This window comes from Vicia villosa, linkage group LG1, assembly GCF_029867415.1.
Source record: "Vicia villosa cultivar HV-30 ecotype Madison, WI linkage group LG1, Vvil1.0, whole genome shotgun sequence".
NCBI classification, from domain to species: domain Eukaryota; kingdom Viridiplantae; phylum Streptophyta; class Magnoliopsida; order Fabales; family Fabaceae; genus Vicia; species Vicia villosa.
Genome location: NC_081180.1, coordinates 90,053,267 through 90,080,757, shown reverse-complemented (window position 1 = coordinate 90,080,757; position 27,491 = coordinate 90,053,267). Strand labels below are relative to the sequence as shown.

The 27,491-nt window shown below is 33.2% G+C and overlaps 3 protein-coding genes across 5 annotated transcripts; 1 reads left to right on the top strand and 2 right to left on the bottom strand.

The window, feature by feature from the left end:
* Window positions 1-691: 691 nt before the first annotated feature.
* Window positions 692-1,860, bottom strand: LOC131611932 (acireductone dioxygenase 1-like). The gene is made up of 4 exons (XM_058883762.1): window positions 1,744-1,860; window positions 1,482-1,664; window positions 1,157-1,396; window positions 692-1,040 (listed from the first exon to the last, which is right to left on the bottom strand). The coding sequence occupies exons 1-4, from the start codon at window positions 1,753-1,755 to the stop codon at window positions 909-911; spliced, it is 567 nt and encodes a 188-aa protein (XP_058739745.1). The 5' UTR covers window positions 1,756-1,860; the 3' UTR covers window positions 692-908.
* Window positions 1,861-3,292: 1,432 nt separating this feature from the next.
* LOC131643492 (protein TIFY 4B-like) lies at window positions 3,293-10,980 on the bottom strand. 3 transcript variants are annotated; one of them, XM_058913723.1, is made up of 9 exons: window positions 10,681-10,980; window positions 10,259-10,407; window positions 10,055-10,185; window positions 8,679-8,766; window positions 8,427-8,583; window positions 7,522-7,581; window positions 6,450-6,507; window positions 6,126-6,334; window positions 3,293-3,777 (listed from the first exon to the last, which is right to left on the bottom strand). In XM_058913723.1, the coding sequence occupies exons 1-9, from the start codon at window positions 10,799-10,801 to the stop codon at window positions 3,758-3,760; spliced, it is 993 nt and encodes a 330-aa protein (XP_058769706.1). In that variant the 5' UTR covers window positions 10,802-10,980; the 3' UTR covers window positions 3,293-3,757. The 3 variants fall into 3 exon arrangements, with proteins under 3 accessions (XP_058769706.1, XP_058769704.1, XP_058769705.1); XM_058913721.1 differs by having other exon boundaries at window positions 3,294-3,777; window positions 6,450-6,513; XM_058913722.1 differs by lacking the exon at window positions 3,293-3,777 and adding an exon at window positions 5,051-5,450 and having other exon boundaries at window positions 6,450-6,513; window positions 10,681-10,978.
* Window positions 10,981-24,094: 13,114 nt separating this feature from the next.
* LOC131648919 (uncharacterized) lies at window positions 24,095-25,278 on the top strand. The gene is made up of 3 exons (XM_058918651.1): window positions 24,095-24,559; window positions 24,608-24,685; window positions 24,832-25,278. The coding sequence occupies exons 1-3, from the start codon at window positions 24,095-24,097 to the stop codon at window positions 25,276-25,278; spliced, it is 990 nt and encodes a 329-aa protein (XP_058774634.1).
* The last annotated feature ends 2,213 nt before the right edge of the window (window positions 25,279-27,491 follow it).

The following is a 27,491-nucleotide window of genomic DNA, read 5'->3' as shown; positions in this document are numbered from 1 at the left end:
ATGGAGACTTCTTCATAATAGGCTTCCCACGAAAGACCTTTTGGTACATATAAGTATTTCTTTCCCTTTAGATAATTTAAAGTGCATATTATGTGGTATTTGTTTGGAGGATAGGAAGCATTTCTTTTTTAATTGTTTGGTGGTTAAGAAGATATAGAGTGAGATAGCTTTTTGGGTTGGTAAAGGGGTTAGGATGGAGGAAGAGTGTTTGCCGAATTTTATGGATTGACACTTTTTTTTAGTATACATAAGATTAAAGATAGTAAATTGGGTGTAGTGTGGCTTGCCACTACTTGGACTCTTTGATTATTAAGGAATTAGGCGTGTTTCCGAAAGGACGTTTGAAATATCTAACAATACCGTTTGGAACATTAAGCTCTTGGTTTGGAAGTGATCATTTTGTGGGAAAATTACTCATCCCAATTACTCCTTTTACGAGTTCTGTAAGGAACCTTTGTTTTTTATCTTGTAATTATAATTGGTTTGTAATATTATTTTTTTGTCAAAATTTTCCCGTTTCTCTGTGTAATCGGGTTGGAGAACCTTAGTTCTCCCTTATATATAATATCTTGCTTCCAAGAAAAATATTGGAAAGTGATATTGTAACACTAATAGGAATATCAACCTGTGTTGTGGGGGTAAAACTGCACAACAGATGTATAGTAGCTCTAGGCAGTAGACACAAGCATGATTGAACAACAAATATAGACATGAGATAGCATTTACTAATGCTCTTAAGATTATTTAAGACAGTTTCTTTCTTCCCATGCTTGATCAGTTTTAGGTTCATAGACATGTCTTCTCTTAGGATAAAATCTACACAATAACATACCATACCAAAGAGTTCTATCACAAACCATAAAATTATAATGTCTAAAACAAAATATAGTTGTACATGTCCAAAAGCCCTAATGAGCTGCAAGCGGCACTCCGATTTTCTCAGTGAAGAAGCCCTTAATGTATTCCTTTCTAGCAGGGTTATCTTCCTGTGGTCGATTATAAGCTGTCCACACTGGCTCCCCCTTAAACAACCTCATCAACTGCACATAATTAACAACATACATATCCATATAACAAAACAGTTAATTCTAATACACCAATATAAAGCCTTTAATCTTTATCAATTTTAAGTTTTAATCAAATAAATTATGATTACCTTCACATAGTTAGTTGTGTCAAGAGTGAACCGGTGGTAGATTCCGGCCGGTAAGATGATAAGGTCACCAGCCTTGATCAAAATACGAATCCAGCCATCGCCTTTGTCTCGAATATCAAAGTATCCACTCCCCTCCAAACAATAACGAATCTCTTCATCCTCATGAATATGCTCAGTGTAGAAGTTCTTCAACTTCTCTTCATAGTTTTCAACTTTCTCGGGACATAAATCAAGCACATCCTACAAAGAAAAACTCATTTTCAATATTACCACATAACTGTATTACCAAAAAAAACTGAATATGAATAATTGAAATTTACAATACCATGTAATTGTATCCTCTAGCTTCCCTAATATTTTTCAATTCTTGATCATTTTCATACTCGTTAGGGTTCAGTTTCCAGTATAAAACCCCCAATTCTGCTAATTGATTCAAGGAAACAAATTGACTGGGGTTGCCAAGGTGAGGAAGCCTGGGATCTTCATTGCTATCATCCATCAACCATGCCTATCACAATTTCTAATTATCATCACGAGTTTTAAGATAGAGATTAATTCGTAGAGAAGAAGAAGAAACAAGAACTCACCTGAATCGCCATGAGTACAAAAATTCTAGTTTCAATGACTCTCCTAAACAAAACTGCTGAGAATATATTATATATATCTGTGATTACGAGATATTAAAAAATGTAATAATAAAATAAAAAATGGATTATATTATTGTGGTGTATTTTTATTACCATGAGGTGGGTGTTTCCTTTCCACCCGTGAAAAATATCGACATTGTCTTTTTATGAGATTGTTTCTTTCTGGCTGGGTGCTTTCACAAATGGCTTTCTAGTCTCTTCGATTGTTAACTCCATATTTTTTATGGAACAGAAAATTTCGATAAAATATAACTAAATAGTTTTATCGGATACTTGTATTGGAATTTTAAAGCTGTATGAATTCTCAGGTGCACTTAGGAAGTAACGGGACCAATCAAAGAAGAGATATGAGAACACTAAACCCAACTATAAAAATTTACTCTCTACATCCCAAAATAATCCTAAAATATTAATAATACACTTTTATATTTAATCTTCTAATTCTATTTTCTAATAAAGACTTTTAATTTATTTTTTTTATTTAATATTAATACTAATTTGAATACACTAGAAGAATTTATCAAAATTTATATACTTTTAATACTATTATGTTTTTATCTAGGGAGTTAACTGTGGATGCCCATAACCTTGTGAGGCTTGTAACTTGTATAGCTCTAAAATTTGGATTGAAGGCTTCCCTCTCGTGGACTCCACTGCAACTTCTGCTTCGGTTTCTTAATGAATTTCTTGTTTCCCTTAAAAAAAAAAATCAAGAAATTTGTACAACGAAAATGAAGATCCAAAAACGTACATGTAAAAGCAATAATTTGAATAGATAACAGAGAATTAGTATTGATTGATAACAAGTAAATTGAATCAATAGTGTTGTCCTCTAGTATGGTGGCATGAGATAGATTAACAATGTTAGCAATATATTTTCGCTCAAGTTAGTTGCAGAGTTCAAGATAAATATAATAAAAGTGAAGATCCAAAAACGTACATTCAATTTCTGCGTACTGACTTTATACCTAGTAGATAATTATGATTGGGTCTGTATATTAATGAACTTTTGTATTGGATCTTTAATCCGTCCGGAACACAATTTATATTGTTAAACATTAAAAATATAAATATTAAAAAATCAAAGCAACATACTATTAGCAACACAATTTATATTTTCAAAATACAGGTTTTTTCTGCATCCACCCCAATTAAATCTATTTTTACTTAGACGAGTTCGATCAAATTTAGTTGGGGTGGAATTTTATTGTCATGCCTAAGGCAAGGTGACCAAATTAAATTGAAAGTTGAAACAAAGAAATTGTACTAACATGTATATAACTAATATCAATAGTTATATGCAGAAGAAAAAAACTCATTTAATTTTAAATTTTTATATGATTTGTTTGATTTGAAAATATTTTAGTTTTCTCAGTTACGGAAAAAAAATTGTGTAAGCGAGATTATATTAATTAGAGAACTAAGGGTTACGGAAAATATAATTACATATTTACAACAACAATAACAATTAAATCTTATCTAACTAGAGTCGGTTACATAAATCAACATTTATCATAATGTTCTATCCAAAAGCATATTTCAATCCAAATTGATAATCTCAAAATCTTTCTTAATAATTTTTCTTATAATTGTTCTAGGTCTTCACACTCCTCTTGTTGTTTGACTTCTCTTCTGCTGATACACTCTCCTTACCACATAATCTTCAGATCTTCTCTTTACATGCTCAACCCACCTAAGTTTATTTCCCACCATCTTCTCATCTTCTTTAATAGTCTAAGCTTACAGCATCTTTATGATCTTGACCACGAATCCTCGGAGCTCGTCGATGTCTCCTTTCATCTTTTCTTGTCCTTGCTCAAGGTGTTTCCTCTTTCTTCGAGCATCTTCTCATCTTTAATAGTCTAAGCTTACAGCATCTCTATGATCTTGGCCACGGATCCTCGGAGCTCGTCAATGTCTCCTTTCATCTTTTCTTGTCCTTGCTCAAGGTTTTTCATCTTTCTTCGAGTAACACTGCGTGTCAAATAATGATGTCAGAAATTGCTACCCCAACACTATCTTATATTTTCATTTCTAATTCTATCATGTCTAATTTTAACACACATCCAATGAAACATCTTTATTATTTGATTATTAATCGCCTAACATTTTGTCTCTTATAATATCATAGACTTTACCGCAGTTCGATAAAAATTTTCATTCAACTTGAGCGTTTCCTTTGCATCTCATAAAATCCCTAAAGTCCTTCTCCATTTAAACCATCTAACTAGAATCCAATGGTTTACATCTCCTTCTATCTCTCTATCATTTTGTTTCATAAACTCAATATTTAAAGTGTGACTCGATGAATGATATGATCTACAACTTTCACCTATAAATTAGAAACGTTTCAACTCTTGTTGAACTTATATTACATATATTTCGTCTTACTCCTGCTTAGACAAAAATCATGTGTTTCTAAAGCTCATCTCCAAATCTCCAACCTCTGATTTAAATTCCCCTTCAAAATAATCTAAGAGACAAAAATTAAATGAAAGAATTATTCAAAAATGAGAGATACAAAAACTAATTTTAGTTTAAATACAATATATATTTTTCTTTTTCTCTTAAGTTCAAGATAATCCAAATTCAAATCTCTCTTCAATACGAAATGTATATATCTCGCAAGAATTCCAAACTTTGATTTGTCATGTTCTGAAAAGTTAATCTCCTAGGCTTAAACCAAACCTCCGTATGCAAAAATAGTTATTTTCTATCATAAAAGATTGTAGTTTTAAAAATTCATACTATTATGGCTCCACTACATTACCTACGCATGAGCACCCTATTTTATAAATGTGTAGCATTTCCTTTTCAGACTAGCTTAACAAAGCTTCACACATTTGTTCTACCAAAAAAGCACCAACATCATTCAATGGTAGGCAGTGCTTAAGTCATTCAGAATCAAAATGAGCAACACTATCACTGACTAAAGCATTTCTCACTATTTACATAGTAGTACTGTAATAAATAACATTGTCACTCTCTAACAGTAGTAATTACTCACACTAAATGTACTGTAACATCAAGTCCCAAAATCTGCACTCTGCAGATGACTATAACTACCACTCATAACTTGAAAATTGATCTCACAAGCACAATAACACCATGGAAATTCTTCTTACTCTTTTTTTTTTTTTTTTTGAAATCTTGGAATCCAAAATTCTTCCTACTCTATGACGTCTACTAGGTAAATTAGAAAAAATGGCAGCAACAAAAGTAATAAAACAAGAGAGTAAGAGTCCAGTTTAGGTTGCACAAAAGCTATTAACAATTAACAAGAGGAAGCAGCATAGTGAATTTATATTACATATTACATATTACATATTCCGTGGAAAATGGCTGCTCCTTACTCTACATTTAACTAGCTCGAAAAACCTGAAGTTACAGAAACAAGAAATTCCCGAATGATGACATGAAACTAGACGACTGTTATTACAAAATTGATCAGGTCGGCGGGATACTAGACTATCCTAAACATAATAAATTTTCCCAGCAGTTAAAGCTAATAAAAATTGACCACTCTAATCTCCCAGAAGCTATGGACTCTTCTCTTCAGTTATACACCCACAGCTCTCTTCAAACATCTACAAGTTCCATATCTGCGCAATCTATATCTAGTCTCGAGTTTTAGCATTCTTGAACATCTACAAGTTACATAAACACATGACAGAAAATATTGAGCAATATTTTGGTAATCTGGTGCTTCATCAATTATAGGTTCACCCTTTAATACTTAATCAGCATCACAAATATTTTCCTATGTAAACTTGTAACTACTTAAAACTTAAAACAGTAAAAAATTTGCTAATTAAGATATATATGAGTACTGCAAACTAAGATGGATCCTACTTTGCTGCTTGTCATATGAGTAGTGATCTTCTAAATTCCTATTACAAATGGAGAATTTTACTACTGTGGCTTTGGGCGTATAATAAACAAATTATGTCACTAATTCTGGAAAAGAGTTATCTTAAAATTTTAGTCCGACCTAGCTCAACACTTTCAAAATCGGTTTCAAATGTGGAGGCTGTTCACCACTTTTAAACACGTGCTCAGGTCATATCTCTTCCAATATGAGACTTTTCAACAATATTTATACACCATAAACCATAGGTAATGGATCTCTTCATTTTCTTTGAGAAATGGAGAGGATATTGACCCTAGTTAGATGGTTTACAATTACAATTCTCATATTACCCCTAAATATCAATATAGCTGGCAGGATAGCTGATTAATTTATCACCTATGAAAATTCTCTGATTAATACACTTTGAGAGGTCTATTGTCTCTTTCCTGTTGAAATAAAGATTGTGACTGACCTTTATCATTCAGATCAATAGGAAGGGCGACTTTTGGCTGGTTGTCAGCTGAGCCACTGGAAACTAGAGGCAGTCTAGTCTGTGGTGGAGAGTCAGTGCTACTACGACTTGAGTTCCCATTTGAGGCGTGGACTTTCACTGGAAGGTTCAAATACATCTCAAAGTTAGATGAAGTTATGCCAGTCAGTTTCTTTCCCTTTGGTCTTCCCCTAAAAAGGCAGAGTAATGAAATAATTCAGCAGGTTTTCATTAAAACTTAAAAAGTGGTGGTGAGGGGATGGAATTGATGTCAATAAACAGATGACAGTTTAGTACTGCAGATACCTGTCCTTTCGCTTTTCAAGATATCGCTGCAGCGACACTTTTCTGCTTGCCTGACCCTCTACATCTTTTATAAAACAAATAAATATTACCAATACTTAGGTTCTCATAATTTGAGGTATGGAAGCTTGATATAAAGCTTTAAGTTTAAAAAGAAATTATTCTATGTAGATCTTAGAAATTCTTGTAGCTTAAGTTCAATATTATCCTACCATGTGAGTGCATGGACATGTGTGATGTGCCATTATAAGTTACATATCACTTATTTTATATTCTACCAGTTTAATACATCAAAAGGCTTCTTCTTCTTATACACTACTACTATAGTGCATCAGAGGAAAACCAACAAGATTTCTTCATATTTCATTGCTTTCCGAATTACAAAGAACAAGTTTGTTTATCCGGGAAATATATGGATCGGGTGCACATGCTGCCCAAATACATAAATGGCTAGCGACCTCGGGTGAAAATACACAGTATGAGCACTGGTATCACACATATCTTGAACATGCATGAAATCTTTCAAGTAAAAAGCCCAGGTGTAACTGCTGAATGGTATCAGCACCAGTGCTAACACATGATCAATTTATACTTGCATTCAAATATATTTTAACAGAGCTGAAAAATCTACAAATACTCATTTTTTGTAAGACTAATAGTAGCGATTTTAGGGGAAGACATGCATGATTGTTAAGAAAGGCATGAGCCTTATGCATTCCAAAGTGGGTCTGACATCCAAAACTAAAGTAGAAAAATTAGCAGTATTGTACTATGTTCTATTGATGACAAATCTTAAGTCAAGTAGGTGAATTTTGCATTTCTTAATTCTTAAAATCATTTTTAGTATGACTTGGGATGCCAAGGAAGAAACAAATAAAAGGCCTCCAAAAACAAGCCAAATCAAAAGAAAGGACCCGGCAAGACATATTAAAAGAAGTTCAATAAAGGAAGCTCCAAATTCATTTAGTAGTCCATCAATAATTTTCTACTAGAAATTTTCTGTAAATCTGCCAAAAGAGAACAGAAGATAAAGTTCTAGCAGACTGCAAAAATTTAAACACTTAATTGTCCCTACCAGCATCTCGAGGCGTGCTCCCTTTCTCCCTGTATTGTAGAGGATATTCGACCATCTTATCTGTAAAACCAAATTCGTAACACCAATTATGAAGTTAAATATCTTAAGTTCCTAACTGATAAGTGTTGTTGTGACTTTAAACAACAGCTTTAATTCAAAGATCTAAGGTCCTAACTCCTAACTTATAAATGTTACCAAGACTTTAAACAAGTCAAGGATGTTAAGCTTGTTTATCTTCTAGAAAGAATGACCATAAAGCTTTAATTAAAAACTCTAAGTTCCTAACTTATACTAAATCATAAATGTTCCCGTGATTTTAAAGAAGTCAAAGATGTTGAGCTTGTAAATCTTCTAGACGCAAGAACTCGTTAGATTTAATTCAAAAATCAATATTCACATTTCACATTTCACAGTGAATTTTTTCTTAACAATCATAACAAAGTGGGTGCTTGTCATCTTCTAGGCACAAGAACTCAATAGGTTTAATTCAAAAATCAGTATTCATAGTGAATTTGTTCTTAACAATCACAACAATTCCTGCACACTCAATGATTTTTGCTCTGGCACAGAAAAGGATCGAAGAAATGTATGAAAGACTGATAGAACATGGCATACACTACTACACTAGTATGATAAAAAACATGCATTAGCTTGAATCCGTTGATCTTTTCCCCCGTTAGAAAAAACTTGGTGTTATATCATGCATCGACTAATAAATTGAATGGTATCTAAGCTAAAAAAAGGCTATAATAACATTTTGCAAGTGCTTATCATATAAAATAACAAATTCGTCGATGTTCCAGATAATTACGAACTGAACATTGAAAGCATGATTCCTGCCGACATTAGAGTACTAGCACTTCAAAGCAAAATTAAGCATTTGTTTCTACCCGATTGCTACCTACCTGTTTGAGAAACTTGAAGGATTGTTGTGTTAGTGGGGAAGAGGGCGTCCTTATCAATTGGTATGCTGCAAGAAGCCCAAACTGCTGCATTTTTATTTAAAGGATTGTCCTGGGGAAACGTGGACGGACTTGCAGCCAGTTGCATGATTGACTGTGCCTGCAAATACAGATAAATACATGGTTACATTGGAAGGTAAAAATTTTATTGATGTATGGCAAGATATTTATTCAAGAGGACACATCTTTATTTACCTTATCCGGTGAGACTCCATCATAGACATTCACCTTACCACAGTAGAAAATTGTCATTTGCCCAAATGACCCACTAGGCGCGCACCCTCTGTGCCCACATCAAATTTTCAAGCAATGGTAAGAACATGGATGGTAATATATATAAATATACACCAACTTGCCTTCAGTTATGTTTTACACAAATTTATTGGATTTAAATTATTTTGCGTTTTAAGTAACTGTCACTCTCTTCGTATGGAATGCATCTATATACCGGAATTTCTATTCATATCACCACTGCCTGTTCAGACTTTTGTTTACAAAGAATGGCATGAGTGCAGTTTTAGTTCAAGGGAATCGAAATGTTTCAAATTTTCAATAAATGTAGAACAGCTAATTACAGCACTCAAGCGCAAGTCTTTTTTCAGGATTTCATGATTACTACTTATTGAAACTGAAAGAAACATTTCCTTGAGATTCCACATTAACAAAACATATGGTTTGCTACCACATTAATTGTTGAAGTCATGGTCCTATTGGTTATCCACCATTCAAATAAACTAGGAAACAAGTATTGATGCTATAAAACAAGCCACGATACTAAACAAATACAAACTCATGGTAGAATTGTTCCTCTAACCTATTCTTTGTCCTTCTAACTTATTCTTTGTCCTTGAATATTCAAAGTGATCATCCTTAACATAAAATAAGCATTTAATTACAAATAAGATTCCCCTACTTTCAATTTATACCTTCAATATATTTCACCTCCATAAAGCATTTTTCCATCTCAAACATGATATCTAATCTAAGCTAATATCTAAATGGACAAGTATAAATTAAGTAGAATGAGATTGCCGGTACTTTGATGGCACTAAAATCTAGCCATGACATTGTTGTATATGCAAGTTCATCCATGATATGAAAACCAAAAACAACAATTAAACATGAGAGATGCCAAAAATCACCCAAAAACATTCATCAGCAAACACATTCAAAAAACCCAAAAACATGTGCAAGTTTATAAAAGATCACCGAAAAACACCTATTTTAAAGACCACTCTACTAACAACTTCACTTCCCTATTCAGCAAACACTTTCATCAGATACCAAAAATCATCATCTATCATCATCTCCCACTTCACCTAAATCTACAAACAATGTGCCAATTTTCCAAACTAAAGCCTAAACAAAGTTTACTTATATAAACAAGAAAGCTTAACTTTAATGTTTCAACCATCCAACTCACACTCATCTAGTAAGCACCTGCACCTTTTCACTCTCACCAAACTTCAACCATCCAAATCATACTTTTTAAGCAGAAAGTAACAAAAACCAGAACCAGCCACCAAAAAAAAGTTGCCAACACAAAAAAGAAAATAAAATGAAGAACAGACCCGGCAGGAGCATCATTTGTTTCATTAGGTTTATCTGCAACAGGTGAAATGGACATCTGAACATCTTCCACAGCCCAAACACCGATCTCATCGGGATCCGAACCCTTCACCGTAGCTTCACTCAAATTCCCCTACATTCATCAATTAACAACAATTAAACTTCCCAACCAAACAAACAAGAGAGATAGTGACAGAGAGACTGACTTGAGGAGGTTGAACGTGGTGGTGATGATGGCGGTGTATGGCGGAGGAAACAGGCGCGGGAGAATCATCGTCGGTAGGTTCAAGAAGCGCTTTGAGTGAAATAACCTGCTGGATCGCCTGAGATTTGTTCCAGGAAGGCCTGCGCATCCCTGTACGAACACGTGTCTTCTTCTTCACTCATTTTTTTCTTTTTTTAATTATTTCCAAATCAAATAAAAAAATCCTCATCCCGATTATTTAATTAATATTAAATAATCAAAAGAAAGAACCATTGGGTTGAAAAAAAATGGAAGTTCTTAGAAACCGGAAATCATGGAGCAGGAGAGGATAAAATCTCGAAATAATAATTTATTAATATATTTTTATTATAAAAATAGAAAGAGGAAGAAAAATAGAAAGAGAAAGAAGAAGAAGAAGAGGACCTTTATCTTTGAGGAATCTGCGACAGTCTTCGCGGGTGAGTTGAGAAATGTCATCTTCGGTGAGCTGGTTGAGAGGTTTATCGAGGATGGATCGGATGACGGTGGCTCCGCCGGCGTTCATCGGTTCCGATTCCGACAAGAGAGGGTGAGTGGGACCATGTACGAGTTTGGAATTTATGAGAGAGAGGGAGGGGTGTGAAGTGTTGGAGAGAGTGATGAGTGAGGGGAGGGGTCAAGAAGTGAAGAGTGGGTTTGTGTTGTGTGAGTGTACTGTTGCAGTAGGGTCTTTGGGGGGAAAGAAAATGGGGAGGGTAGGGGGTGTTTTTTTTTAGGACTTGTGATGAACCCTAAGCTGCCACGTATGATTTGAGCTTTGTTATTAGGACTTAATCTCTTTTTATTATTACTGCGTGGGAGTTTGTATCACTTCACTACTTCACTTTGTGTGATTATTTGAGGAGAGTGTCACTATTAGGGTTCTTGGTAAATAAAATGGATCTAGAATGGAATGTAACATTTAAAATCATACCAACAAAATAATTAATGGGTTCATTTAATGTTTTTTTTATGAGTGATGAGTACTTTTTATAAAAAAATGGGTTAAATAAGTTTTTGGTCCCTATAAATATCTCAAATTTCGTTTTTAGTCCCTATAAAAAAAATGTCGACATTTAGTCCCTATAAAATTACTTTTTCATTCACTTTTAGTCCCTCTACAGGGACCAAAAGTGAATGAAAAAGTAATTTTATAGGGACTAAATGTCGACATTTTTTTTATAGGGACTAAAAACGAAATTTGAGATATTTACAGGGACCAAAAACTTATTTAACCCTAAAAAAATTATTAAAAAATAGAAAGGGTAAAAGTTATGTCACGATGTCTTAAAGCAAAATTACTTATACTTGAATGTAGCCAAGTCAATAAAAATTGATTATTTATTTGAAAATGAATGCAATTTTTCAGAAAAATAATAACATGTGTCGACACATATAAGTCATGTGTCGACCTGTATCAGGTCATGTGTCGACACATTTAAATAGAAGATATAGGCTTTAAAATTCCAACACATGTGTCGATCTAAAAATTGTATGTGTCGACACATAAAAGTAATTTTCTTAGTATGTGTTGACCTAAAACGTTGCATGTGTCGACACATTCAAACAGAAGCTACGGACTTTATTATTGCATTATATGTGTCGACCTATACAATGCATGTGTCGACACATACACTTGTATTTTGAGCAAAATTTGATTTTTAAAGCTTGCAAATGATTTTTAATGTCATGTACTTCATTTTTTATGCATGATACCTTTTCCAAATATATTCTATAGATGTATTCTAAGATCCCTAATGCAAAGGTACACATGATGACTCGGAGATATCGTCCAATAAACGGAAATGCTAAGGTTTTCCTAAGTTTTGACATCATACAAAACATTTAATGGGCAGATGCACTCACAAATATCTATGGTATTCCTACTTTCGCAATGAAATTGAATATATTTAAAATCAAAAACATCAAAAGGAAGTTTCCTAAAGCTCTCGTAAAAAATTATCTAGGAATCTACATGAGGATTATTTAAGGTAATCCTCATTACCCTAAACTCCTAATCGACTACTTAGACATAACAATCAAATAAAAAAACAAAGCAAACAAAGCATTTATGGACAAAGCATACATAATTAATTGAGTAAAATAACAATAACAAAGCGTAAATAAAACTTGGGTTGAAGATAAATAAGATTTGAATTTGAGAAAAACGCAAACTGCAAATAAAGCCATCACGTTTACAACAATTGAAATGGAAGTAAGGTGAAAAAATAACTTGTAAGATAAAACTAAAGTCTAGGGCATGAAGATCGCTTTCCTCGTACAGTTCATGAGTTTATATAGGCTAACCTCATTATTACTATCATAAATTTCGAGTTCAATTAGAATAATGGAGGTTCAATACAAAAGAAAAACAAATGGGATGCATAGGGCCAAGAGAGATAAAGTCGGAGAAAATAAAAGCAAGAAGTCGCACGCCTTCTACGGTATGTATCAGCTAATACACCAACCTGTAGTAGGCCTCTAGAAATATGTATAGGAGATGGGCTATGGGCTTCTACAGTTCGTAGAAGCTGCTACGGCCACCCGTTGTAGTCCCCTAGATTTTGTATGGAAAAAATCTTGCCTTTCGCATTTTTTACGTGTTTTGCTCCTTTTGATTCCTCTTTCATCCGAAACACTTATTTGAACCTGAAAATAACAAAAACAAACTACCAAACATAAAACAGGATAAAATGACTATAAAACAAAGAAAAAAAGGAAAATAATTAGTATAAACGATGCAAAAACCACTTATCAAACTCCCCCAAACTTAGACAGTTGCTTGTCTTCAAGCAACTTGGCTGGTAAAAACAAAATTCGGACAAAACAGTGTAATATGAAAAGCTTATAAAAGTGAAACCAGTGATACTCATACGTGAAAGTTAGTTCTGGTCGGCTAATGATTAATTTCCCTTGTATTAGTTCAACACCCTAGTCATTGTAAAAACACTAACCGTAAATATACAGACCGAAAATTTTCCTCCTTAGATACCCTCATGACTATAGTTTTGCACTCAAATCTCACTTATCAATTGTATTCTTCTTTTTTTCTAAACAATCATATTAAGGCAATGAGATATTAATAATCATCACCTAGTATACAAAGCTAATTGATGATTTATTTATTTCTTTATATACAACACACTTGCTCATCCACATGCTTAATTATCAAAAGCAAGATGAAGCCCAAATGTCACACTAGAAGTGGAAACATCAGACTGTTGACAAAGTTATAGAACATCCTATTTTGGGACCAATGAGGTCAATACAATGAGGATGACTTTCCAAACAAATGTTTACTTATAAGGTTGTTGATAATTTTTCTAGAATGACCTAAATGATCTATAACAAAGAAAAGTCAAAGATATTCATCATCTTTTTCAAAGATAGAGGGTTATACTCTACTGAGTATGTATACTCCAGAACCGAAGTTAATGGTTCAATCATGAATAAAGGGACTGGTGTCCAATCAGAAGTTGGAACATCATCTAAACAGATATGCACTCCAAAAATAAAACTGATTCTAAAGAGATGGCAGACACTGAACCAGACAACTCTGAAGTAAACAATGTTTTCTCTAGAACTCAATGAATATATATATATATATATATATATATATATATATATATATATATATATATATATATATATATAAATAAGGGAATTCATTATTTAGAGTTTGTATAACTTATTGTCTAAAAGGTGAAATATCTAATTAAGGTGAATTTAGGAGTGAATTTATTGGCCAAGTCTGATAAAGATATATGAAGAATGTTTCTTATTTAGAAACAAATATTGTCCCTTGGATCATCAATGAGCTAATCTTGGTCTTCCACAAAGGCTAAATACTATGCCAAATGAGGCTATTACTCTCAATTGTTTTGGATGTTAAAGGAATACAATGTCCAATAAGATATCCTGACATTGTACTATGAAAAATGGCTTAAGTCCGGATATTCAAGGACGTCAGTTTGTATAACAGGTCAAAGATGATTGATACTGGCCATCTCCTTATCAAGGGCCTTGTTACAGGCAATAGTGTTTCTCCTAAGCTTAAGACCTATGAGAACCTACTTAGAGATATAATTTTTAAATTCCTTGGAGACTATTTTTTTTAGAGTTTAAAGTGTTTTGGGAATTTTGTACTTCTGAAGAATGATAGTAATTATTGACTGGAAGGCTTGTCAACAACATTTCTTTATTCTTCATCTAGTGATGCGTGCAATTCTAGAAGAAACATGTTTCAATGACATAGAGAATGTCATTTCATATGTTGTAACATTTTTAACAGTCAAAATTTGGAAAGAGATAAAGAAGAACAAGAGAGTGTGTCTCTCATATGATGAATGGTGAACTGTTACTAAGGATGATTTAACGTCTTTCAAACTCTCTCTCATTGACAGAGTTGCCGTTACAAGCAAGACATCGTTATAAACAACGTAACTCTATGTTTCAATTAATACCTTACTGGTTGTTCCTCCTCTCAAGTTGCGTTTCAACATGAGCAAATCTACCAAAAATGCTGAGGATTAAAAGGATTACCTGTTGGAAGCCACGAAGGAAGTCCTTCAAAAAAAATCATGTTCAACTCAGATTCTGATGAAGATTGGGTCAACTTCAAGGAATCAGGTGGAAGGATTGGGTAGTTTTTTTTTTCTCTTTTCTGTAAAAAAAAAAAAGTTGTTTTTGTTTGTGTCACACCCCAAATTTGCCCTCATATAATTACAAATGTCATTTTATTTCGATAAAGTGACATGGCACAATTGGTAAGGCTTTAAGGGTAAGAGGTACAAGAGCGAGAGGTCTCGGGTTCGAATCTCACTTCTAATATATTTTTTTTATTTTATTTGTTTCTAGCTTTATTTTCATTCATATTCAAAAATCACAAAAAAAAAATATTTTTTCATCTTATTTATTAATTTTCATACTAATTAAATATGCATTTTTTTAAATAGTCAAATTTTTATTTTTATGCACTTTTTAGTAAAAAATCATCAAAAAAGTTTTTTTTTAATCATTTAATTATTATTTTCGTATTTATTTATTATGCATTTTTAAAATATATTTTTTTTTATTAAAATCTTTATTTTAGGTAAAAAAATAGTCAAAAATCCAAAAAAATAAATGAAATCGTTTCGAATCAATTTCTTTTCCAATCAAATTTTGCACAAACTCACAAAAATGTCTAGGTTCGTAATCTTGTTCACCAAGTTATGAATCAAATTTCAATCAATCTCAATTTTCAAAAATCATTCCAAATTAGGTGAATCACCTTTATTGTCAAACCCTAATTTTCACATATAAATAGACCATTCCAAATTTCTCACAATTCACTCTCACACACTTCCAGATTTTTTTTTCTACCAATTTTCTACACTTACAATTCTTTTGTTTTTTTTCAACCTTTCCTTCATACTTTTTTTCAACCTTTTTTAAAACAACTTTTCAAAACTACTTTTTGGCCAATGATTTCCTATGAGGTCTCCTCTAGAAAAAAACATTTTCTAAATCTTTTTGTCAAAACTAAAAACAAATCTTTTCTTTTCAAAAACTTTTTGGCCAATGATGATACTTGAGGCCTGTTTTTTTAAAATCATTGTTTTGGCCATTGTTGCTACATTTTAATTTAAATTTATGTTTTACGATCATAATTTTTTTTAAACCCTTAGGCTATGTTTGGGAGTTTGGAGGGGAGAGGAGAGGAATGCTTCCAAAAACGAAATTTTAAAAAAATATAGGAAAATATTTGACATTTTTTAAAAAAATGATTTTGTTTAGAATGATAAAAGAGTCATTATCATTACTAAATTTTTAATTTTCAGAATACTATAACAACCTAAAAGATATTTGGAAAATTTATGTAAGCCCTTCAGAGCCCTCTAAAACTCTCCTTCAATACAATTTTTGAGTTCTTCCATTTCATGAGGTTTTTAGTGTTATGAATAAACTCAAACCCTCCAAAACCCTCCTGCTCAAAATCTTTTTATCTTTTTCACCTAATTCTTCCTATTTTCCAAAGTCCTCCCATCCCTTTCCCTCCAAACTCTCAAACATAGCCTTAGAGATTTTTGCCCTTTTAGCCATGATCTAACTTTCTGAACCTTTCTTTATCTCTTGGAAAAATTGTAGATTATATGAGGCCAAACTCTTTTTATAATATTTTTTATTTTATTATTGTAACTATTATCATTACTAACATTTTTTTTATTATAATTATTATTATTACTAATCATTTTTGTTAATTACTTCTATTATTATTATTATTATTAAATTATTGTTATTATTACTATTATACTATTATACTATATTATTTTATTATATTATTATCATTATTATTATTATTATTATTATTCTTATTATTATTATCCTATTTTTGCAGGTACTTCTTTGGCCAAAGAGAAGCGGGTGTAAATCCTATCTCTCATTCTTGACACTAGTTTTTCCCTTCATTTTTTAATTAACCATTAACACTATTTTTTTTTCTCTTCAACAAACCTTTCAGTGCAGGAATATGGGTTTACTATTATTAGGGCATAAAACTTTTGCCTCTTCGAAAACCCCATTGATACACCATGGACTTTCCAGCCTGCGCCACACCAGATTGCTCGCTAAGTTTTTTCTAATTTATTTTATTTTAATTATAACTACTTCTTTTTCTTCTTTTTTTTTTAACTAAAACTTTTTATTATTATTCTTAATTAATTCTTTTTTTTACATTTAACTCTTTTAAAAAATAATAATAATAAAATTTAGTTTTAAATAATTTAGTTTTTAGATTAAATAATTTAATTAAATTTATTTAGGTTAAATAGTTTAGTTTTGTTGAATAATAATCTAATAAATTAGGATTTAAATTATGATAAATAATTAGATAATTAATTTAATTTTTAGATTAATTTTAGGTTAAATAAATTAAATTAGGGTTTAATTTTAGGTTAAGTAATTAGTAATTAATTAAATAATTTAAATTTTTTAAGCTTAGCCTTTAACTTCAAAAAACCGTAGAAACCCTAAGGCCTACATTAGGTAGGTGTTGCCCATTAACTGTAACCATTAGGTTTTTCCCACTAGGATTTCTCCCATAGGTAAATGTTGTCCATTTTCATTTTTAGGCTAATAATTATTTTTAGACTAATAAATTTAATTTTAGGTTTATTAATTTTTAACCTCGTGTTTATTTTTAGGTTATAATTTATTTAGCCTTAAACTAATTTTAGGTTAGCCTTTAAAGATTTAGGATTTATCACCACAAATACCTTCAATCCCTAATTTTCTTAACTGTAATTTAATCGCGATATTCTCTTTTCATCTCGAAACTCTGTGATTGTCGCGTGCCTGATATTTTTATTTATTTAATTTCTTATTTAAAATTCTAGAAATTATGTATAGGTTATAAGGTTTTTTGTAATAGTAATTAGGACTTTTAATTTCCGCACTTTACTTTCCGCATCCCCCATTTTTGGTTATGTACCCCCTAATCCGGAAGCCATGTAATAGCGTAGGACTTTTACTTTCCGCATTTTATTTTCCTGTAAATATATTAACTGCGTGGTTAGTAAAATAGGGAGTAGGGATCTAATCCACATGATTGTTTCACACACTCACCTCTAGGGTAACTCCTCTTATGATGCCTTCTCGATTATAATAGTCAAGTCCCTCGAATGTAGGGATACCTTAGCACATGTTGCCTTCAATTCAAATCATCATAGACCCGTCGATAAAAGATCATAGTCTCTTCGATGTTGCCTACGATATAAATGATCTTATCCCTCGATTAAATGATGATAGTCCCTTTGAATGCTAAGGTATCTTTACTGGTTGCCTAAAATGACTATTCTTATCCTTTCCTAAAGACTTCCTACCCTTCTTATGGTATGGATAGACTTATGGAAAACGATGATCCTCGATGACCCGAACATCCAATGAAAAGACTACCTGCCTAATAATTGGTATGGATAGCCCTTTCAAACGAAAGACTTAAAGAACAAGAAAGGCGAACTTAGGGTAGGTAGTTTTTAACTGCTTGCTCATAATAAAATTCAAAATTACTTTTCATACACCTCTTTTCAAAACAATTTCTAAAAGGCTACACTTATTTACAAGTTAAAGTCCTTATTCAGAAAATCTTTTCTATACACACACTATACTTTCTTTCAAACAAATAAAAAAAAAGTGAGCTAAGCAATTAAGAGCCCATGGATAACCATGGATACAAAGGGTGCTTACACCTTCCCTTTATATAACCTACCCCCCGAACTCAAAATCTTTCAAAGGTGTTTCCTGTTCTTTTAGCCTTTCCTAATTGGATAAAATAAAAGTCGGTGGCGACTCTTGATTTCCGCAACATTTCAAAAATTCAGTTCTCCCACCGTATTACAGTTTGTTTCCATGTATAATGTCCTTGTACACTGACTCTATTTTGTCAATTTTTGGCTAAAAAAGGGGAGTAAAGTATTAGTAATCGTTAGTAGTATTAGTTTATTTTTTAGGAATAAAGAGTGTTACATGTCAAATGTCTTGACATGTTATTAAATAATATGATAGAGTAGTCTAGTGTGGTTGCTTGTTGTTTGCAACTACTTAGGGGGGCATGATAGTCTTTCATGCTTGTTGTTGCTGATTGTTACTACTGCTACTACTTATGTGTGCATGATGTCCTACCAGATGTTCTAACATCCCACCTGTTGAGGTTTACGAATAACCTTGGCTACTGTGCTCTGTGTTATGTGTGTTGCTTCTGGTGCATGTTCTTCTAATGTGTGAACTGGGATAGTTCAAGGTTGAGTGCAAGGTTGGTTTTCTTGTGCTTTAGGTTTTTCCCTGAAGTTCAAGGTTAGTATTGTTGTGCTTTGGGTTTTCTCTCTGAGGGGGAGAATTGGTTATGTATGATATAAGGAGTAAATGGAAATGTTTGATTGTACAAGTTATTGAGTTGTGTTAATATATTGAAAATGATGATGTAATCTTAGATATAATTATATGATTACAGAATTTACAAAGTTTACATGTTTCTATGTTGCTTGTGTTTTTTGTGTTTGTGATTTTATTCCTATCCCCAGAATTAATTGTGCTTTGTTTTTTTAGCCAAAATTTGCCAAAGGGGGAGATTGTTAGTACCGTGGTTTTAGGATTGGCAATAATTTTTCTAAAACATGGTTCATGACAAATGTTGAGTAAGATGTCATAACATCTTGATCAATCTAATACAAAAAGTGTGATAACTTAAGGGGATTCTCTGCATAAGTCATGCAACTCTCAGCTTGTGGATCAAGTAATATTTGGGTGAAGATTTCGAAGCCTAAGGACTGCTGAGTAGTATTTAAAGAGGAACCTAGACCTAACATAACTAAGTCATTTTCACTTTCATCCTTTTTGGATTTGTCCTCTTTGTCATTTTGATCAATCATATTAAGACTAAAACGAGAGTCTGAGACGGAATGTTTTTTCATTACTTGGGTCAGCAAAAATTCAATATTTTCCTCTCCAACTTCAAAGGTCAGCCCTCCCTGTTTTAAATAAATAATGGTTCCAGCCGTAGCTAGAAAATGCCTACCTATAATGATGGGGACATTAGAGTCCTCCTTTATTTCCATGATTACAAAGTCTGTGGGTATATATAGTTGCATGATCCTTATGGGCACATCCTCTAAAATACCAATGGGATACTTGACCGACATGTCAGCGAGATGTAGAGAGATGTTGATTGGTTTCATCTCACCTAGATTTATATTTTTACACACATATAGAGGTATCAAGATAATACTAGACCCTTGATCACACAACGCTCTCAAAGATAATGGTACCTATCTCTTAGGAAATTGAGAAACTCCTTGCCTCACTAGGCTTCTCGACTTACTTACAACTCCTATTTTTTATAGCATTTATATGTCCCTTGGGATTTTGTTCAGGCTATCCCCGAAAGGATATGAAAGGGACAAACAACAAACCTGAGAGATTTGAGTTTCCAGCATTTTGTTGTGGGTAGCTACTGAGTCTACTTTGGACACTAGCTTATTCATAACTTCACTCATATGTAAATTCTGATTTTTGAATTTATTATTCTGCTTGGTTTGACATATGATTAAAATTTCCATCATTACTTACAAATTGAACTTCATAGGGGTGTTGCCACTCATATCTCCTTAGAAACCAATAGGACTAGGATTTGCTACAAGCTAGGGATAATTATTTTATAAAAAAATTTTGAATGATCTCTCCATCCAAGATTGTAGGTATTTGAATACGGGTCATTGCGCTTGTTATTATTTACATAGTTAATACTATCTTGGATATACCCTCAGGCGAAGCGATGTGCCAGTTTATTCTGCAGACCTTACAGGAAGGAACTGGGGAAATAGATGCTATAGGAGTAGTAGGAGCAGGTGCAGATAGGGTAATGCTCAATTTTTCTATTTTTTGGCAGAGAGTGTCTACCTTGACATTCATATGATCAAATAGACAAACTTCATAAAGCCCGCCTTTTTTAGGGTCTTTTGTCATGATTTCATAAGCGCTTCTCCATGATTGGGTTTTTTTTCCATGTCCTCTATAAGGTTGTAGACTATATCATGCGAGGTATTCATTAGGGCGCCACCAGCAGCCGCGTCAAGGGTCATTCTTGTGGAGTAAAAGAGACCGTTATAGAATGTGTAAATAGTGGGACACTTCTCAAGCCCATGAAGCAAGGAGAACCTCAAAAAATCCTTAAAATGCTCTCAAGCATCAAACGAAGATTCCCCTCCTCTTGCCTAAAGTTATTTACTTCAGTCCTCACTTGTGTCGTTTTACTTAGCAGAAAATATCGCGTGAGAAATGCAGCTTTTAATTGAGTCTAAGTTGTTATGGAGTTAGCAGGTAAGGATTGGATCCACGCTCGAGCTCTTATCTCAAGGAGAAAGGAAATACTCTAAGTTGAATAGTGTTTTGTCAAACACCATTAAATTTAACGTGTCGCAAAATTTGACGAAGATAGACAAGTGTAGGTTGGGATTTTTTGTCGGTAATCCCGAGAAATGGATATGCTGAACCATGTCCACAAGGGAGAGCTTAATCTCAAAATTATTTGCCGCAATGCGTGGATGGACAATACTACAGCGTGACTCCTCTTCAGTGGGGATCGCGTTGTCCTTAAAAGGCTTAGTATCAACCACCTCTCCAGCCATCTATTGTTGTCTTAAAATTCAACGCCTCACGTGTAAGAAACACTCGATCTTGTTTATGGATTCAACAAGTTTTCCCATATTTCAAGCTCATTTCATAAACTCGCAACAGGAAAATAACAAATAAAAACATAAAAGTGCCTTAGTTTATACGGTGATAAAATAGAACGTCAATATCAAAAACTATTGGTCCCCAACAACAGAGCCAAAAACTTTACATGCCACAAGTGCATGGCTATGTCGAAGTAATATAAAAAGTCTTCAAACCTCAGAGACCAACTAGTTGAATACTGAATTTTACTTTACCGATGTAAAAATAAAGCGATCGAAATTTGGTTTGTGATTGATTTTTACTTTTGTAAATAGAATCATTAAAAAAATCAGAATTTATGACTCTGATTCATTCCTCTAATCCTCTTGCAAACCTCTAATTTGTAATGAAAATAAAATTAAGATCGTAGAAAATTGGAAAAAGTAAACAACACCCACTTTCGTCGCGCATGTTGTCTTGCTCTGATCAATTACGCTACCCACTTTCGTCGGCGTAGAATATTTGTTCACAGTCCATTTTTAGAGCAACAAAAAAATACTTTATCTGTTGGAGTCTTTGAGACACTTTTGCCACCTCAATCCAACAGTTCGATGTTTCAAAATTTGATATCGTGTTACACCCTTTAAGTGTATAGGCGATATCCATGGTATTCTTACTTTCGCAATGAAATTGAATATATTTAAGATCAAAAACATTAAAATGGAGATTTTAATAAAGTTCTCGTAATAAATTATCTAGGAATCTACATGAAGATTATTACAAGGAAATCCTCATTACCCTAAACTCCTAATTGATTATTCAGACTTCGCAATTAGATAAACAAACAAAGTATACAAAGCATTCATGGACAAAGCATACATAATCAACAAAATAAAATAACATTGACAGAGCATAAATAAAATTTGGATTGAAGATAAACAAGACTTGAAGTAGAGAAAAACACAAAGCTTTAATAGAGTCTTGAAGTTTACAACAATTGAAAATTCAATAATCAATCTAATGATCGACTGGTCTTGATCTTTTAAAATATTTAATACTTTAGGTCCAATCCATTTATTTAATATTAAGGATAACTAGTGATTCATCCAACGTTTTTTTTTATAAAAAAATTGGATACCCTCTGCGTGCAACTGCAAAGGAGATATTAATCTTTCGAGTCGGGTAGGACCGCAAAGGATGATAAAGTTCTTTCTCAAAAGAATTTAACATTGTTGTGTGTCCATGGTCAGGATCGAATTCAAGATTTCTGATTAAGTTGAAAGAGATCTCTTACCATCTCATTCAAATGCTTTCGGGTAAGTTCAAAGTTTTTTTTTTTTAATTCAACGAATTGATATATTTATTTTTATGAAATTCAATATATATTATTTTATGTTAAAAAATAATACGTTATCAATTAAATTATGAAAATTAAATTTTGTTAAATAGAAATGCATCATGACTGGCTGCCAACCATAATAGATTTTGACAACTCTATATACTGACAACATATCTTCATGTACAACTATTTTACGAGCCTTAAAGATTTCCTCGCAGAGGAACTAGTTTCACTACGTTGTGCCTAATGCATGTCTTGTCGTAATCTTCCTTCATAAGCCTCATGATGAAACTTTATACTTTCAGGTAAACAAACTCCTATGGATTCTATCATGTAAGAGTATTGCCTGCAATAAATATGAGAAAGTGTTATGGTTTGATTAACTAATTAATAAAAATATCTATATCAAGCCAAACAAGTCATAAACTTTGTATCAAAGTAATAAAATCAACCAAAAATTCCATTGATGAGTGAATAGGATATGTCACACGTGACTTGTCAACTCTCACTGTGTGGCTTTATGCCTTCTGGTTTGGATACAAAGCTTCGAAGAATCATCTATCTAATGACTCAATGTCTCGTTCAACATGGAAGGTTATTCTATTTTTGGAATTAAGTTGCATTATTTGTCAAGCCATGGAAAGTGTTTTACTGATATTATCTGTTCACATTGTTCATCTCGAGTGTTCAATAATAATAATGATAAAAAGTGTGCTAGTTTTATGGTTTAAGCTCAATTACTTACCGGTAACAGTGAGCAAGTAATAATGATGGAGGATTAAGTGTGTGTATGCTTTTGTCGTGAAAAAAATTAATTATAAATGTATTAATTCCGTAAAATTTATTTGAGTTAAAAAAGTGAGTTGAGATTAAAATAATTTATATTTGAATAACATTGTAAAAAATTGAATTGAATAGTAAAAATTACGTTTAAATTAAAAAATTATAAATTTTAATTTCAAGTAAAATCAATTATAAAAACAGAATCAATTCTATTTTAGAATAATTAAACAAAATTACTACAAAATTAATTATAAATATTTAAAATTATTTTTTATTTTAAAAAAAATTAAACAAAACATTTGATGTCAACTTAAAGATTGTGTTATAATTGTTGGTGCATAGCGAAACAAAATGAATAAAGATGAACAAGTTAAACATGGATGAAAAGTGAAAGAAAGAGAGAGAAATGGCTACAGACTCTTTTTACAAAAGACATTATGATATTTAAAACCCTAGCTACAAACTTGTTTAAATAAACAAATTGTCACGTAAGCACAAAAAAAAACTATGACAGTGACAGAATATGCTGCAAAGTTTACTGAGTTGGCTAAGTTCTACCTGCATTATGACGGAGAAGGTGTTGAGTTTTCAAAGTGCATCAAGTTTGAGAACGGGTTGCGCTCTAAAATCAAGAAGGCTATAGGGTATCAGAAGATCCGTGTCTTCCTTGAGTTGGTTGACAGTTGCAGAATTTCTGAAGAGGATAACAATGCTCACTACAAGATTGTTAGTGACAGGAGAGGCAAGCAACATCAGCAACGTGGCAAGCCTTATGATGCTCTAACTGGCAAGGGCAAACAGAGAGCTGCCCCGGGTCAGAGGACTAGTGGGGGAGACGCTCCTGCTAATATTGTTTGTTTCAAATGTGGAAAGGCAGGTCACAAGAGTAATGTTTGTAATGTTGAGATTAAGAAATGTTTCCGTTGTGGTAAGACTGGACATGCAATGTCTAATTGCAAACGTAAAGAGATGGTTTGCTTTAACTGTGGTGAGGAAGGACATATTGGTAATCTGTTTTAGAAACCGAAGAAGGCACAAGCTGAAAAGTGTTTGCTTTGGATGGTACTCAGACAGGCAATGAGGACAGACTTATCAGAGGTACTTGTTTCATAAATAGTACACCTTTAGTTACTATTATTGATACTGGTGCTACTCATTATTTTAGTGCTGCTAATTATGTTGAAAGATTGAGTCTTGTGTTATCTTCTATGAATGGAGAGATGGTTGTTGGTAATCTGTTTTAGAAACCGAAGAAGGCACAAGCTGGTGGAAAAGTGTTTGCTTTGGATGGTACTCAGACAGGCAATGAGGACAGACTTATCAGAGGTACTTGTTTCATAAATAGTACATCTTTAGTTACTATTTTTGATACTGGTGCTACTCATTATTTTAGTGCTGCTAATTGTGTTGAAAGATTGAGTCTTGTGTTATCTTTTATGAATGGAGAGATGGTTGTCGATCTTCCAGCTAAGGGATCAGTGACTATTTCTCTTGTGTGTTTAAAGTGTCCTTTGTCGATCTTCGACAAAGACTTTGTTGTTGACTTGATTTGTTTATCATTAAGTGGGTTGGACGTGATATTAGGTATGAATTGGTTAGAGCATAACTATGTTTATATTAATTGTTATAACAAGTCAGGGGGGTTTTTAACTGCTAAAGAGGAAGAAGCTGGGTTAATATCGCCTAGGTAATTGCGAAAGTTACTGAAGGAAGAAGCTGAGATGTTCTCATTGATGGCGTCGTTATCGATTTAGAATCAAGCTAAAATTGATGAATTGCAGGTGGTGCAAGAATTCCCTGAAGTTTTCCCAGATGAGATTCCAGATGTACCGCTAGAGAGAGAAGTGGAATTTGCTATTGATCTTGTACCTGGTACCAGACCTGTTTCTATGGCACCATACAAGATGTCTGCATCTGAACTGTCGGAATTAAAGAACCAGTTGGAAGAGCTGTTAGAAAAGAAGTTTATAAGACCAAGTGTATCACCGTGGGGAACTCCAGTATTGTTAGTAAAGAAGAAAGACAGAAGTATGAGACTTTGTGTTGATTATAGACAGCTGAATAAAGTGACAATTAAGAATAAGTATCTGCTTCCAAGAATATATGATTTGATGGATCAACTTGTGGGTGCTAGTGTGTTCAGCAAGATTGATCTGAGGTTGGATTATCATCAGATTAAAGTGAAAGATGAAGATGTTTAGAAGACGACTTTCAGAATGCGGTATGGACATTATGAGTATTCAATGATGCCTTTCGGTGTTACAAATGCGTCGAGAGTATTCATGGAGTATATGAATCGTATCTTTCATACTTACTTGGATCGTTTTGTGGTTGTATTTATTGATGACATTCTGATTTGTTCTAAGTCAGCTGAAGAGCATGCAGAGCATTTAAGAACAATGTTAGAGGTATTGAAAGAGAGGAAGTTGTATGCAAAGTTGTCTAAATGTGAATTCTGGTTGAAGGATGTTAGTTTTGTTGGTCATGTTATCTTAGATAGTAGCGTTTCTGTGGATCCATCCAAAGTAGATGTTGTGTTGCAATGGGAAACTCCAAAGTCGGCTATCGAGATTAGAAGCTTTTTGGGGTTAGCTGGTTATTATAGAAGGTTTATCGAAGGTTTCTCTAAGTTGGCACTTTCGTTGACTAAGTTGACTAGTAAAGGTAAAGCCTTTGTGTGGGATGTGCAATGCGAAGAGAGTTTTGCAGAGTTGAAGAAAAGATTGATGTCGGCTCCGGTTTTGATATTGCCTAACCCGGGAGAACCTTTCGTGGTATATTGTGATGCTTCCAAGATGGGTTTAAGAGGTGTACTTGTGCAGAATGATAAGGTAGTTGCTTATGCATCGAGACAGTGGAGGACTCATGAAAAGAACTATCCTACGCATGACTTAGAGCTTGCTGTAGTTGTTTTTATGCTGAAGATTTGGAGACATTATCTCTATGGTTTGAGGTTTGAAGTATTTAGTGACCATAAGAGCTTAAAGTATTTCTTTGATCAGAAAGAGTTGAATATGAGAAAACGAAGGTGGTTAGAATTGTTAAAAGATTATGATTTCGGCTTGAACTATCATCCAGGAAAAGCTAATGTGGTGGTTGATACTTTAAGCCGGGAGACCTTGCATATGTCAGCAATGATGGTCAAGGAGTTGGAATTAATTGAGCAGTTCAGAGATATGAGTTTAGTGTGCGAAGTGACACCGCAGAGTGTTATGTTTGGGATGCTGAAAATTAATAATGATTTTCTGGACGGTATTAGAGAGGCTCAGAAATTGGATGTGAAACTGGTAGATTCGATGGTTGGAATTGCTCAAGTTGAGAATAATGATTTCAAGTTTGATGAGCAGGGTGTGTTGATATTCTGCAATCGAATTTGTATTCTTGATAATACGGAAATGAAAAAGACCATTCTTGAAGAAAGTCATAGAAGTAAGTTGAGTATTCATCCAGGAGCTACAAAGATGTATCAGGAATTGAAGAATATGTTTTGGTGGCCTAGGATGAAGCGTGGTGTGGCACAGTTTGTGTATGCGCGTTTAACTTGTCAAAAACCGAAGGTTTAACACCATAAGCCTGTAGGGTTAGTGGAACCGTTAGAGATTCCGGAGTGGGAATGGGATAACATTTCGATGGATTTTGTGACAGGATTACCTAATACTGTAAGAGGACATGATTTGATATGGGTGATTATTGATAGGCTTATGAAGTCGGCTCATTTTATACCTATTACATCACATATCCAGTTGCAAAGTTGGCAGAGATTTATACGAGAGTAATTGTGAAGTTGCATGGCGTTCGTATGTGTATTATGTCAGATAGAGATCTGAGGTTTACTTCTGATTTTTGGAAGAGTTTGCAAGAGGCGTTGGGTTCTAAATTAAGTTTGAGTTCGGTGTATCATCCG